A 14,347-nucleotide genomic window follows, 5' to 3' on the forward strand; every position below is an offset into this window, starting at 1 on the left:
ACAAAACAAAAGTAATACCTTGAGCTGAAATCCTGAAGCTGTAAAGAAGTCATTTTTCATTTGTTCAAATACGGTTAAATTTAATTCAGTTGTTGTGTTGTTTCCTGGTTATGCTGGACACCCAGAACCTTGGACATGTTGAGGGAGGAAAGTGCTGACCACTGAACACTCCTGTCACTCTTAGTCTGTCACTACCAAGAGCCTTCCATGTGCCCTTAGCTAACGCTAGCGAGAACACAGAGACGCACGGGGCAGTGCTAGACTTTAAGGACCTCACCTATATAACAGGAAATGAAAGTTGTATGAAAATAGCTATTTTACAAGAAAAATGCACCAAATATTCCAGAAGAGGTTTAAGCACAGGTTTTATGAGGTAGGTGTTAGACTTCCGCATGCAGCTTAGAACAGACAACACTCAACCAAACAGTTCCAAAGGGGAGGGGGTTTATTCAGGGCAGAGGGCAAAGGTGGGGAGAGAAATGGGAGAAGATGGTGGAGAAAGAGGAGAGAAGTGGAGGCTGGCCATGACCACGTGGAGAGAGGGGGAAGGGAAGGGGGGAAGGTCGAGGGGACAGAGAAAAGCTAGAGGCAAGAGAGTAAGGGAGTAAGAAAGTAAGAGAGAGAGGAGGGGGCAAGCAGCGCCTTTTATAGTGGGCATGCCTACCTGGGTGTTGCCAGGTAACTGTGGAGGTGGAGTTTAGACAGAGTACTAACAGTAGAAGTACATTCAAGCTGGTCAAAGAGAAGAGGGCAAGAGACACCAGTGAGGGGTGTTATATCATAATGAAGTTGGATTCCATCTTTTATATTTTTACAATTTTTATGTACATTAGTGTTTTGCCTGCAGGGCTGCCTATCTGAGTGAGGATGCCAGATCCCCTGGAACTGTAGTTACCGACAGTTGTCAGCTACCATGTGGGTACTAGGAATTGAACCCAGCTCTTCTGGAAGAACAGACAATGCTCTTAACCTCTGAGCCATCTCTCCAGCTCCCAGTTTTCCTCTTTTTCTTTCTTCTTTCTTTTGATCCTCTGAGTCAGTGTCTCAGTCTGTGGTCCAGGATGGCCTGGAACTCACTTTGTAGCTCAGGTTGGACTTGAACTTATGATGGTTTGCCACCCTAAGCCTCCCAAATGCATGGATTACAGATAGAAGCCTCCAGGCTTTTAAGGTATCTACTTCTGTCTATAACACTATCTGACTCCCCCTTTTAAAAGATTTCTTTTTTATTTTTAATTATACATATGTATGTGTGTGGGTGTGGGTGTGTGTATGGGGCGGAGGTTTATGCACATAAGTGTAGGCTCTCAGAGCTGAAGTTATAGGAGGTTAATTGCCCTGGCATGGGTCTTCTGCAAGAACAGCATGTATTCTTAACTACTGAGTCATCTCGCCAGCCCCAGTTTTGTTTTGTGAGACAAGGTATCATTCAATAGCCCAGGCTGGCCCACAACTTACTGTGTAAACCAGGTTGTCCTTCCTCAGGGTTAGGATTGTGGTTCGAATCACCATTTCTTGCTACCCTTTATTTTACTTTAAGTGCTTAGAATTTTGTACATACTAGGCAAGTGCTCTACCATAGAGCTATTATTTATTTATTTATTTATTTAGACACAGGATCTCACCTCATGGGTGCTGGGATTAAAGGTATACTCCACCATATCTTGCCTGACTTCTTATTTTAAGCCTCTAGCGACATGACAGTAGGAATAATGCCTCCTTCCTATCTTCCTCTACCCATCTCCACACGGACGGAGGTGCCAAGCCGAGAGTCAGTTGTCAGGGAGTGATGCAGGGGAAATTAATTGGCTTCGCAGATCGTGTGTAATCTGTGCCAGGCCACTTCCTGGTTGGTTCTCGAAACAAAGAATGAAGGAGGATTCCTTCAGAGCTTCCACCCATCCCTTTCCCTTTTTCCTCCTCTTCTTTCCACAAAGGAAGATACCGCAGTTCAAGAAGCAAGGTGATCTAGAGCAGGCTAGAGTATTGGCTTTGGAACACGGGCTCAGGCAGCTCAAGGTCACGTGATTCTAGGCAACTTAACTATCCTTTGAGTTCCCTACAGTCCTAGCGCTTGCTCAAAGTGTGCAATGAGAGGCGTGTCTGAGGAGGTATAGAAAGTGTATCTGCTGCTGTCCCAGACTTCGAATGGTCAGACAACAGCTGCTGTACATATCAAGGTTGTTATTACTCCTCCAGTCAAAGTAGAAATGGCGTTTCCTCCTTCAATGATTGCTTTAAGGCTCTCACTGGGATTCTAAGCTGTAACCTTGTAAAAAGTTGGTGACCCGTAGTGATTGCAGTTGAGTCCATGTTTATTCTGTGAAGAAAAAAAAAAAAAAGACAGCCTTTTGGCTGAGATGAAGGGTATTCAGGTGCTGAAGAGATGGTTCAGTGGTTGAGAGCACTGTCTGCTTTTCCAGAGGCCCTGAGTTCAATTCCCAGGCCTGTCTGAAGACAGGAACGGTGCACTCATATAAATAAATAAATATTTAAAAAGGATATTCTGTGAAAAGGTATTTGCTACTGAGGGTAGGTTAGAAGATCAAGTAAGGCCACCAGATAGGGTTTACTAAACTGGGAAAACTGGATCAGCAGGACTGAGAAGCTAAGGGTGTGGATGGAAGGATAGGAAAGGGTTAAAGATAAGGCCTAGGAAGTACAGTTCGTGGGGGAAAATGTAGCTCAAGTAAACGACCAGCTCAAGGCAGAGACATATTCTGATAGGGGAAAGAATGTGTGTGGTGCTGGTCAGTGCGGTCAACTGGGTGGGAACTGCAGTCACTTGGGAAACCTCAATTGAGCAACTGCCTACATCAGATTGGCCTGTGGGCATTTTATGTGGAGCCATTTTTTCCCCTTTCTTCCTACTTTTTTCTTCCTTCCTTCCTTCCTTCCTTCCTCTTCTTTCTGTTTATCCTATATATCTATCCTCCTCCCTCCTTTGCTTTTTGAAACACAATCTCATCTAGGTAGCCCTGGCTGGCCTGGAACTTACTGTGTAGACTAGGCAGGCCTCAAACTCATGGAAGCTGCCTGCTTCTGTCTGTCAAGTGCTGGAGCCAAAGGTGTGTGCCACCTCGCCCAACTATTTTCTTGAATTATGATTGGTAAAAGAAGGCCCAGCCCACTGGGAGTGGTGCCACCCTAGGGTTGTATGAGGAAGCCGGATGAGCAAACCATGGAGAGTGAACCAGTAAGTGACATGCTGCTTCGGTTCCTGCCTCTAGGTTCTAGTTTGGAGCTCCTACCTAGGCTCCCCTTGAGAATGGACTGGAACCTGTAAGCCCCTTTCTCCCCAAATCATTTTTGATCAGTATTTTGTCATAATAACAGAAAGCAAAATAGAACAGAAGGCATACATAGTCCACGTCCAAGGAGAAGCAATTCTGTAAGAAAGCGGAGAGAGGTGTAGGGGATGGGTGATTTATGACTCAGTTTCCCTGGTTATAAGGTTATAAAGGGTAAGGAGGTTGAAGCGTCCTTGAAGGTCAAAGTGCTTCAGGTAAGGTGGTCCTGCTTTGCATAGATAGCTAGATCTGAGAGGAGGCAGAGCTGGCTGAGGAGGCGTGGGCTGACTGGAGGCTGGAGAGCCTTCCTTATGAGCCACATATAGAATGCTGTGCAGCTGTGGGAGTGGGTGAGACGCGGCCGGAAACCAGCAGAATGGAATGTGAGTTCTCAGGAATGAGCAGAGAGGAATGGCTGGCTGGCTTTATGAGCTGTTTTCTGCCTTGGCAGGCATTTCATTCTTGGCATCAAAATAATGTCATTCAGTGCCCAGCACCACACACACACACACACACACACACACACACACACACACACACACACAAACACACATGAGGGGTGGAGGGGAGGGAGGGAGAGAGTCAAAGCTCCAGTGTCAGATGAGGAAAAAAAAATCCCCAAAACCTCGTTCTACACAGTTGGGGAAGTTAAGTGGGGATCTAAAATAAAGTTTTCACTTCTTGTTTTAGAAACAGATGATAGCTATCTGGGCAGAGACACATCCATATAATAATTTAATGAGTGCCTTTCAATGCCATATTAGGCCAGATGGTGGCCAGGACATAATGAGCATGTAAGGGACCTTGTGCTCAGAGTCCCTTGGGTCACTATTTTAAGAAGAAGCCCTATCATGTAATTGTAATTTTTTTTTTTTGAGACAGAGTCTCATGAGTGTTGGGATTACAAAAGTAGGCAACCATGTCTAGTTTGTGTTAGTGCCCGGGGCTTTATGTATGCCAGGCAAGCATGTTACTAACTGAGATTCATCCCTAGGCTTCCTTTTCTGGCTTTTTAAGACATGGGTTCATGTAGCTTAGGATAGCCTTGAACTCACTGTGTGGCTGAGGATGAATAATCTCCCCCTCCTTTTTTTTTTTTTTTGGTTTTTCGAGACAGGGTTTCTCTGTGTAGCCCTGGTTGTCCTGGAACTCACTCTGTAGACCAGGCTGGCCTCGAACTCAGAAATCCGCCTGCCTCTGCCTCCCAAGTGCTGGGATTAAAGGCATGCGCCACCACCGCCCGGCTATAATCTCCTCCTTTAATCACATCCCAAGTGCTGGGATTGAGGCATGGCTCTCTGTGTAATTTTCCAAGTAATAGAATCACAAACTAGTAATATTATTGTCTTTTTAAAAAAGCTTCCCTGTAGTCGAATGATTTGTGATACGTAAAAAAGATTACCTGACTTTTGGATGATGCAACACAATAATATTTACTGCAAACAACTCAAACCAATTCTCGGGGTTAATGTCATGGAAGGACAGTTCTCAACATATTAAAGTACAGTGGCTAAGAACTGTATGAGGAAAAAGTTTAATCTTACTAGTCACGGAAGAATGCAAATGAAAATCCCCTTGACATTCCCCCTCAACCCAGTCAGAATGGCAGTCATTAAAAAAGCGAACAATAAAGCATCCGTGTCTGTAATCTCAGGGTTCAGGAGACAGGTGGGACGATCAGAAGTCCAATGTCATCCTTAGCTACAGAGAGAGTAGGAAATCACCCTGGGATGATTGAGAACCTATCTCCAAAACAAAACAATTGGCAAGAAAAAAGGGAACCCTCTCAGCCTGGTGGTGCATGATTTACTCTTAGCACTCGGGAGGCAGGCAGAGGAAGGCAGAGGCAGGCAGATCTTGGAATTTCAGGTATGCCTGCTGTATATAGTGTGTTCCAGGCCAGCTAAGACAATGCCGTGAGACGCTGTTACAAGAGAACAAATAAACAAACACCATAAAAAAACAGAACAAGTAAAAAAATGGGGAACCCACACACAATGTTGGTGGGAATGAAGTAGTATAGCTACTATGGAAATCAGCGTGGAGGTTCCTCAGAGTTTTAAAAACAGATACGTAGCATAGGACTGAGCTGTTCTACTCAGCGTCTTTGCCCACAAGACTCCAAGCTAACATGTCCCAAAGACACTTGTCCATCAGTGCTTACTGTAGTTGCTAGCTAAGTGATAGTGAGGGAACAAACTTAGGAGTCCAATAACAGATAACGGATAAGAAAATGTGATGTATGTATACATATCTATGCATATATATATGCTATAAATACTATATATGTAAATACACGTGTATATATAAACAACAGGGAAATGGATAAAATATGTTATATATGTATATATATACATATATATGGACACATATATATATACATGCATATATTTATACATATATGGAATGAAGTTTTTAGTCATAAATAAAAAGTGAAGTTAATGTTGTTTACAGGAAAATAGATTCAACTGGATACAATATTAGGCAAAGTAAGTCAGTCTCAGAAAAACAGATACTGTTTGTTTTCTCTCATTTGTGACTCCTAGATTTTATATTGATATGTGGAATTATGTAGGTAAAAGTGAAACTGTGGAGAGGAACAAAGGAATTAAGAGGGGAAGGAGTAGGAGGAAGGGAAGAGGGAGGGAGGAAGGGTATAGGAAAAATAAGATCAAAGAACACTCTATACTAGTATGAAAACAACCTAGGTAATGTAATACCATATAGAATAAACATGCACATATGAAAATACAAAACAAAGCAACCAGTACTCCGTAGACAGAAGCAGGCAGACTTCTGTAAATAAAGGCCAGCCTGGTCTACATAGTTCTAGGCCAGCCATGGCTACACAGTGAGACTCTGTCTCAACCTCCCAAACCAAACCAAATCAAACCAATCAAACTAGCCAAAAAAAAAAAAAAAATTAGAACAACAAACAAACCAAGGATGTAAGGATGGAGGAGGGGGTTCACCCTTTATTGGTCTGTCCTATGCTGGTTCTAAATACAGCTTTTTTTTCTTGCAATAGGGAATTTCATGTAGATAACAGTTGAGTTAATTATACATGCAGGCAAAATACTCATACACACAAAAATAATAAACTTGAAAAAAAAGTATTTTACAAGCAATAGGGGCCAGATTTAAGCATGACATGGAAAGTTAGGTATGGTAGCTACACCTTTAGTCTCAGCACTGGAGAAGCCAAGGCAGGAGGATCTTGGAGCTCCAGGTGAGACCCTGTCTCAAGAACAGTAACAACAAACAAAATAAACCAAAAAGTATAGAATGGTAGGGCAAACTTGAAGTCCCAGTGTTTGGGAAGAGAAGCAGGAGGATTATAAGTTGGAGAACCTGTCACCAACAAACAGCCTTAATATTCTGGGGGACTAGTTGTTCTTGAAAGAGATTCCTGTAGAGAGCCTATGAGGTGCCTATGACTTGCCTATGATGTTGGCATCCAATCTAGTGCAAATAGCATCATTTAAAAAAGGTCCCTGAAGCCGGGCAGTGATGGCACACGCCTTTAATCCCAGCACTTGGGAGGCAGAGGCAGGCAGATTTCTGAGTTCGAGGCCAGCCTGTTCTACAGAGTGAGTTCCAGGACAGCCAGGGCTATACAGAGAAACCCCGTCTCAAAAAAAAAAAAAGTCCCTGCAGTAGGCAGACTAGTGATTCGTTTGAATGGGGCCATCATAATTTTGTTTTTATCTTTCTTTTCTTTTCCTTTATTAGTATTACTAGTGAATTAAAAACAAGTTTTCAGATCTGGAAATGAACCCAGACCTTGTACCCACCAGGTAAACATCCTACCACCACCGAGCCTTCCCACCAAGCCTAGATTTAAAACTTTTAAAAGACAATAATAGTGGAAATGCTTAGAGTGGTCACATGTCTGAGCGTATCCCCCAAATTGCTAGTGGAATAACAGGATCCTGTCACGGTCTGATGGATGGGACACCAGTTCCAGCAGAGGGTGGGGGAGGGGCATGTAGGGGGAGGCTGATACTCAGTTTTTTGTTTTTTATGGACTCACTGTATATGCTTTGTGATTAAGATTATAATTTCCTACAATTGTTTTCTAAAGACCGGTTTTTAAAAAAAATATTGAGGTGGTAGAAACTTAACTGCAGCAGAAATTAGCCAAGCCAAACAAGATAACAATTAGAACACTGTTCAGGAAACCTAGTATTTTGAAACTAAGAACAAAGAAACAAAGAAGAATTAGTGGCTGGCAACTTTTGAGCTCAATAGTTACCTTAAAAACAACCCAATTTAGTTAATGTTGAATTTTCTTTCTGTTGTGTTTTGTAAGATGGTGGCATAAGGAGGCGGGAGGAAACACTTCAGCTGGCCTGCCAAGGTGTTCCCCTGAGGAGTCACCACCCTGAGACTGGTCTAGCACAAAAGGAAGTTTATTTGGGGGAAGGGAAGGGGACCTGGAAAAGGAGTAGAGGCAGAAAAAGAGGAGAGAGGAAGAGAGAAAGATGGGGATCGGGAACACGTAGTGGAGAGAGAGAGAGAGAGACAGAGAGAGAGAGACAGAGAGAGAGAGAGAGAGACAGAGAGAGACAGACAGACAGAGAGAGAGAGAGAGAGACAGAGACACAGAGAGAGAGAGAGAGACACAGAGAGAGAGAGAGACAGACAGACAGACAGAGAGAGAGACAGAGAGAGAGAGAGAGAGAGAGAGAGAGAGAGAGAGAGAGAGAGACAGACAGAGAGCTGGGGTAGCCGAACAATTCTTATATGCCAGGTTGGCTAGCACCCGGCAGCCAAAGCCATCTCTAGTTGCTAGGTAGCTGTTGGGCGGAGCCTAGAGGAATTGCCAACACTTCTGTACTAAATTGGTCCTTGTAACATAGTTCTACCAACAAGAAAATATTTCAATGCAGTTGCTTATTTTTTGATTAAGTCCTAAGAAAACTTTAGGAAAACAGGATGGTAGATAGGCATTATTGGATTGGTTGGAAATCGTTATCAGTCACAGAGTATGTAACGTCTGGTGATGCCAGATTAACATGTTCACTGTGCAGAAGATTAAAAAGTGAGTGTGTGTGTGTGTGTGTGTGTGTGTGTAAATGGTCAGAGTGAAAAGAATCCATTGGCCTGGAATGTGAACAGTTGAGAATTGATGAGTTAACATTAGCACAGTTTAGTAAGTCCTTAAATTAATTAGGAATACACGAATCCTAAGGCTGCCTCTACCCAAAGAATCATCTTGCCGACTTTAGGAAGTACTGTTTACACGCAGTTTCTAAAGTTTAAAAACCAACTTCTGGGAGCCGAAGAGCTGGCTCAGCTGTTCTTGCAGAAGACCTGGGTTTAGTACCCGGCACTCACATCTGGTGGCTCAAACTTGCCTGGAACGCCAGCTCTAGGGGATTTATTGACCTTTTCTGGTCTCCACAGGAACAGGCAAGCATGTGGTGCACCGACATGCAGGAACTCACACATACATGTAAAAATAAATCCATTTCCGGATTTCATGGCTTTATCTTTGGAAGACATACCTAGCTTTAGGATTGTGATAGTTTTTCAGTTTTACCTCTTCTCTGTCCAGCCCTTCTCTCAGAGACTTGCCTTGGTGGTCATAACTTAATTTCTTTTAGGGTCTTATAACCCAACTTGGTCTACTTGCCTTTGGGCTAGAATGCAAAGTCACCGAGGATAAAGGCTATGAATTTTTTATTCGTGTTCTTTGCTTGGTAGGAGACAATGAACATATTGCTCCATAAATATTTTTTGACTAATACAAGCTGGTGTTCTGTGCTTTCAGTGATACCCAGCTGACATCTTGTTTATTTGTACAAATGAAATGTTTTCCTATTTCTTCTTGGACAGAACTAATTGCAATTGTTTTATCCACTGTGAATCTTACAAGTTCTGTTTCAAGATCACCATGGCAACCTTTTTAGGAGTAGTGAAAGATGCCCAAAGCAAGGCTATAGGAGGTAGTGGGAACGGATATTTACAAAGTTACTATTCTTGAGGTATAGTATGTTCTACACTCTAAAGATTTCTTTTAACACATATAACTGCTAAAGCTTCTGTCAGGTTCATTCACCCAAAGACCTACAAAAAATTAAATGGCAGAGTTGAGTTTCAGAGACCCAAATCGGCTTGGGCAAGGCAGTTTTAGGACTGGGTAGTTGTGAGAAGTCAATGACGTGATTTCTTGAAAAAGCACTAGGCACAATAGTTGGCAGTCAACACATGTTGCTTCCCTATATTTGCTCAGACCTTTAAGTTGATTTTTTTTCCCAAATAGGAGAGGAGGAAAAATAAGGTTGAATTAATTAAATTTGCCAATAATTTGAAGACAGCTCTTGTTTGATTACAATAACTCTACGCCGCCCTTCATATTGACTCTAGGAGAAAATAAAAAGGTCTGGCAATGTTTCAAACCACGATGCCCAATTTAGAACGTTTTCTATTTCAAAAAGAGGGAGTAGGAAGTCATCTTCGGCCAACAAGAGAGTCAAGGAACACAGTAATGTATGCCTATGAAACAATACACCTTGTGCCTCCCCCACTCCAAAGAAGAGCACTGCTTTTGTCCCGTAGGGAACTCGGCAGGTGAACTGTGGGGTCCCCACGTTTACGGTGGGGCCCGCCTTGAACTTTAAAGCTCGAGTGCTCGCTCCCCTAGCTGTCCTCTTTTAGATCTCTTACAAGCGACGTCTTTGCAGAAAAGAAAGTGGGGCAACCAGGGCTCATTTTGCAGAATCCCTTTGGTATCTCTGCGGGACCAGCAGTCAGCTGTCGCGCCTCTCAGGGACACCGAGTGGCCGCAGCCCGCCGCACCTGGAGGAGGGTGGCGCGCGCCCCCGCTGTGACGTCACCGCACCTGGCACCAGCTGCGGGCGTCTGGGTGGCGCGCGGGGGCCGCGGGGGGCGTGGCCGGGAGGGCCAGACCATTCTCGCGAGATTTCGCCCCAGCCGGGTCCCGAGTCTCTTCACCCCGGCCGGTGGCTTCCACTTGGGTCCCGAGCGTGGCGCGCTCCGCCTCCGAGGGAGTGGGTGCGGGCTGTCCGTGCGAGACCCCGCGGGTGCCTCCGCCGACGGCGAGCGGAAGCAAGCCCGGGAGCGTGGCTGAGTGCGCCTTGTGCGCAGGCGCGGACCCCGCTCGCCCCCGCCTGCTGGCGCCGCGGCCGAGGCCGGGCGTGAGGAGCGGCCGAGCGCGCCGCGGGCGGATGGAGGCGCCTCCTCGCCGCGCCTGAGCCGGTGCACCGAAGGGGCCGCGGGGCCGCGCTCTCCCCGCCAGAGCCGCAGCATGGGTAAGCGCCACCGCGGCGGCCACTGGGCTCCTCGCACGCGGGTCGGCTCCAATCGGGCTCTTCCCCCTCGTCGCTCCTTGGCTGGACAGCGGGGCTCGAACCCGTGACCGGCTGCCCCGCGCTCCCCGGGAACCTCCAACTTCGATGGGGGAGGGCGATCGGGAACTTGAAAAAGTGGCTCTTGTAGCTCTGCTACTCGGTGGCTTGGTACAGATTTTTTTTAAATTTTTTTTTACATTTTAAATGCACTCACACCCCCGCATCTACTATACACACACACACACACACACACACGCACACACACGCATGCACACACACAGACATTTTGTCATAGATAATTCGAAGCACAGTAAATACTTAATTCTCCTTGCGATCGGCTAGGCTTCTTGGCAGTGATTTGTGTCAGCTCTCCCCTTCCTCTTTTCATGGGTCAGTTTTTTGAAATCGGTTTCCTGGTATCCGACGTCTGCTTGTCAGGTGTGTTGGCACCTAGCAGCCCGGTGAATTTCCTCCTGGGGACCGGATCGGGGTTCGGTATTGTAGGATTCCCAGTTGGAACCTCTGGAGGAGCTGTTTCCTGTTTGGAGTGAGACTTCCTTCTTGGAGGGGAGAAAAAGTAACAGGGCCACCAGGTTGTTTTTCTGCGCGTTCTTCGGGTTTTCGTTTGGCGTTAGAGAGAGCGAGCGTGCGAGCGTCGCGGCGGACTTTGAAAAGGAGTTTTGTTAAGTGGTGTAACAGTTCTTTCGATAACAGTTGAGTCTGGACTAGACACGAACTCCCTCGAATATCTATAAATTAAAAGTAAAGTAAAAGTCAGTCTCTGTCTCTCTCTCTCTCTCTCTCTCTCTCTCTCTCTCTCTCTCTCTCTCTCTCTCTGTGTGTGTGTGTGTGTGTGTGTGTGTGTGTTTTTAAAACCAGCTTGGTGTCACCACAAGGCAAAAATGTGTGCAGCAAGTTGTAGGACCCGTATTTGGTTTTGTGGTATAAATCAGAAAGACATTATCACGTTCTCAGTTGAGAGTCGATGCCGCTTCAACCATTACTGAAATTAATAATTCAGTAAACTAGCGGATGATATAGAAGCCGGACAAAAACAGGAGCTCTGCTGATGTGGCACCCTGTGCCCACACTTTGCTTTGTGGGAGACGAATTTAGCTAGTGTTTACAGACACTGGTTATTCTGTTTTCTTAGAGCGTCTAATTTTATGCTCCCTCTGCTTCCCTCCTGCTTTGTGTACCTTTTATACACCAAGTGCTTTTTGACTCAGGACACAAACATTTACTGTTAGGGACTTTCAAATGAATTCCTTTCCACTTGATTAGTTGAGTTTACGGGGTAATTGCGGGCTTATTCTAAAGCATCAAAAGCTAGCTTAACTGATTGGGATGAAAAGCTAAAATTAAGTGTACAATCTTTATCTGTCTTAAGTCAGGATGCAGAATGTTATTGAACGTCTTTTGTGGTCTAGAGTCATCGTTTTGTGACTTTTGAGTTGCTGTGAGCACTTTTAACCACATTGGATCGCGTATAGACTGTTGGGCCAGGTGCCGAACAACAAACAGTTCTTTGAAGTTTGCAGTTTTTTAAGTACCTTTCTTTCTGCTGGTTAGCGGGCGGGCTTGAAACTCTGATTAGTATCTACTTTCACCTTCCCCATTCTCATTTCTTTTTAAACTGTGGAGGTCATTTAAATTTGTGATTCTGCTTAGGGGAAAGTAGGTCCATACTCAAGTATAAAGTCCTTCCTCCCCTTCTTTCTTTCTCCTCTTCCTCTCCCTCCTTGTCCTTTTCCCACTCTCTCCCTCTTTCTCCCCCTCCCTCTCTTTTCCCCCCCTCTCTCCCTAGACAGGTTCTTACAGTGTAGTTCTGGCTGTCCTGGCACACACTCTGTAGATCAGGCTAGCTTTGAACTCACAGACACCCACCTGCCTCTGCCTCCCAAATGCTAAGATTAAAGCCAGTATACCCAACTAAGATCTTAAGAAAGGTAAATGGAAAGTATTTTACATTATAATACCTGAATTTACTGGTCACAGGCCCTTTCTTCGGTCTATTTTAGAGTTTCTGGAGTTATCTTGGGAAAATTCATTGTTTAGCATACTGTCAAGATTTGTGCTTTGAAGGACTTTTTTTGGGGTGTGTGTGTATGAAACATTAACAGATGAATGTAGCTGTTTTAAAAATCTGTTGGTTGTGTATTCATTAAAATCCTCAAGTTCATGTAAAAGAGTTTCCTCTAATATATACTTTGCTGAGTTGGTTACCTGCCCTCTTTTTTCTTGCATTTTAAAGATAAGATTTCCTTACCCTGTAGTCCAGGCTGGCTTTGAACTCAAAGTGATCTTCCTGCCTAAGCCTCCTGGCTGCTGGGATTTGTAGGCCTTACTGTCACTTCTACCCAGTTGTCATTAGTTCTTAAAATTCAGGATGCAGCTCACCATAATTTGGTTCTCAGCATTCATATTGGGTGGTTTACCAAGGGATCTGATACCCTCATCTGGTTTATGAAGTCACCCCTCCACATGGCCTACACACACACACACACACACACACACACACACACACACAGAGGTAAATTTCTTTTTTAAAAAAGATGCAGCCTAAAATACTCATGTTTTATCTAATATGTCACTAAATAAAAGTAAGTCTTATTTTTTGTTTTGTTTTGAGATGATCATGGATTCTTATGAGATGATAGTTTCTACACTTAAGAGACACAGCTGGCTAGTTAAGAGTTTCTGAAGCCTAGACCTGTATTACTTTGGGAGTAGAAGCAGGAGTTGAAGAATTCAAGGCCAGCTTTGTTCACAGAATACACTCAAGGCCTTCCTAGGCTGCATGAAACTGTCTAAAAAAGGAAAAGGGCTCTGAACAGGGACTTCCTGCGATCTTGCCTACAAGCTTTGCAACTTGGAAAATTAGTCAGCCTCTGTGCTTCAGTTTATTGGTCTATAAATTGGTGAGAAGTGCTAATCTTAGGTTATTAGGTAAATGAATGACCTAGCAATACTTAGGATATTGCTGATGGAACTTGTAGTTTCAAAAGATTTGTGCAATTCTACTGATTTGTGTGTGAATTTTGATCTTTGCTGAAAGCAGAATACTGTCTTGGAGGACCAGTAAGATGATTTTGTGTTAATACATAAATTGAGTTCTGTATGGTACAGTGTGACAAAAAATTGATACACTGTGAGAAACTATTATTCATTTGAAATGTTTAAATGCTTTGGAAAAAAACTTAAGAATTTATACTAATAGAGACATATTTAAGTTTTATGTTACATTAATGTTTTTAATTTCTACATTAAATGTAGGAGGAAATGCCATTCAAAACCTTTTGAAGGAATTAGCAAGGATATTTGGGAATGAAGAAAGGCAATTTTTTTTTTTTGTAGATTTACCTATGTATGTATTTGATGCATTTGAGTGTTTTGTCTGCATATATGCCTACATAACAGGAGAGGACGTCAGATCCCATGTCACTACAGTTATAGGCAACTTTGAGCAGCCAGCGCTCGGCTCTTAACCACTGTGTCATCTTTCAAGTCCTGAATATTTCTTTCTCAAAAATACAGATAGACATTTTTGGAGTGAAGTAAGATAAAATGAATGGAATATATATATTTTTGAAAAGGTAAACAGATACTTAGAACTAAGTTTCTCTTAAATTTATATAAAATTTTTTCTTTTTTGGATTTTTTGAGACAGGGTTTCTCTGTGTAGCCCTTGCTGTCCTGGAACTCATTCTGTAGACCAGGCTAGCCTCGAACTCTCAAACT

General features: G+C 43.8%; 1 protein-coding gene across 1 annotated transcript in view; it reads left to right on the forward strand.

Moving 5' to 3' along the window:
• The first annotated feature begins 10,478 nt into the window (after positions 1-10,478).
• Positions 10,479-14,347, forward strand: part of Cd2ap (CD2 associated protein) — an 82,541-nt gene continuing 78,672 nt past the window's right edge. Inside the window, exon 1 of the mRNA XM_028766635.1 lies at positions 10,479-10,567. Coding sequence (XP_028622468.1) covers positions 10,564-10,567 — 4 coding nt within the window. The 5' untranslated portion in view covers positions 10,479-10,563. The remainder of the gene's footprint in view (positions 10,568-14,347) is intronic.

Source organism: Grammomys surdaster, unplaced genomic scaffold, assembly GCF_004785775.1.
Source record: "Grammomys surdaster isolate TR1022 unplaced genomic scaffold, NIH_TR_1.0 169, whole genome shotgun sequence".
NCBI classification, from domain to species: Eukaryota; Metazoa; Chordata; class Mammalia; order Rodentia; family Muridae; genus Grammomys; species Grammomys surdaster.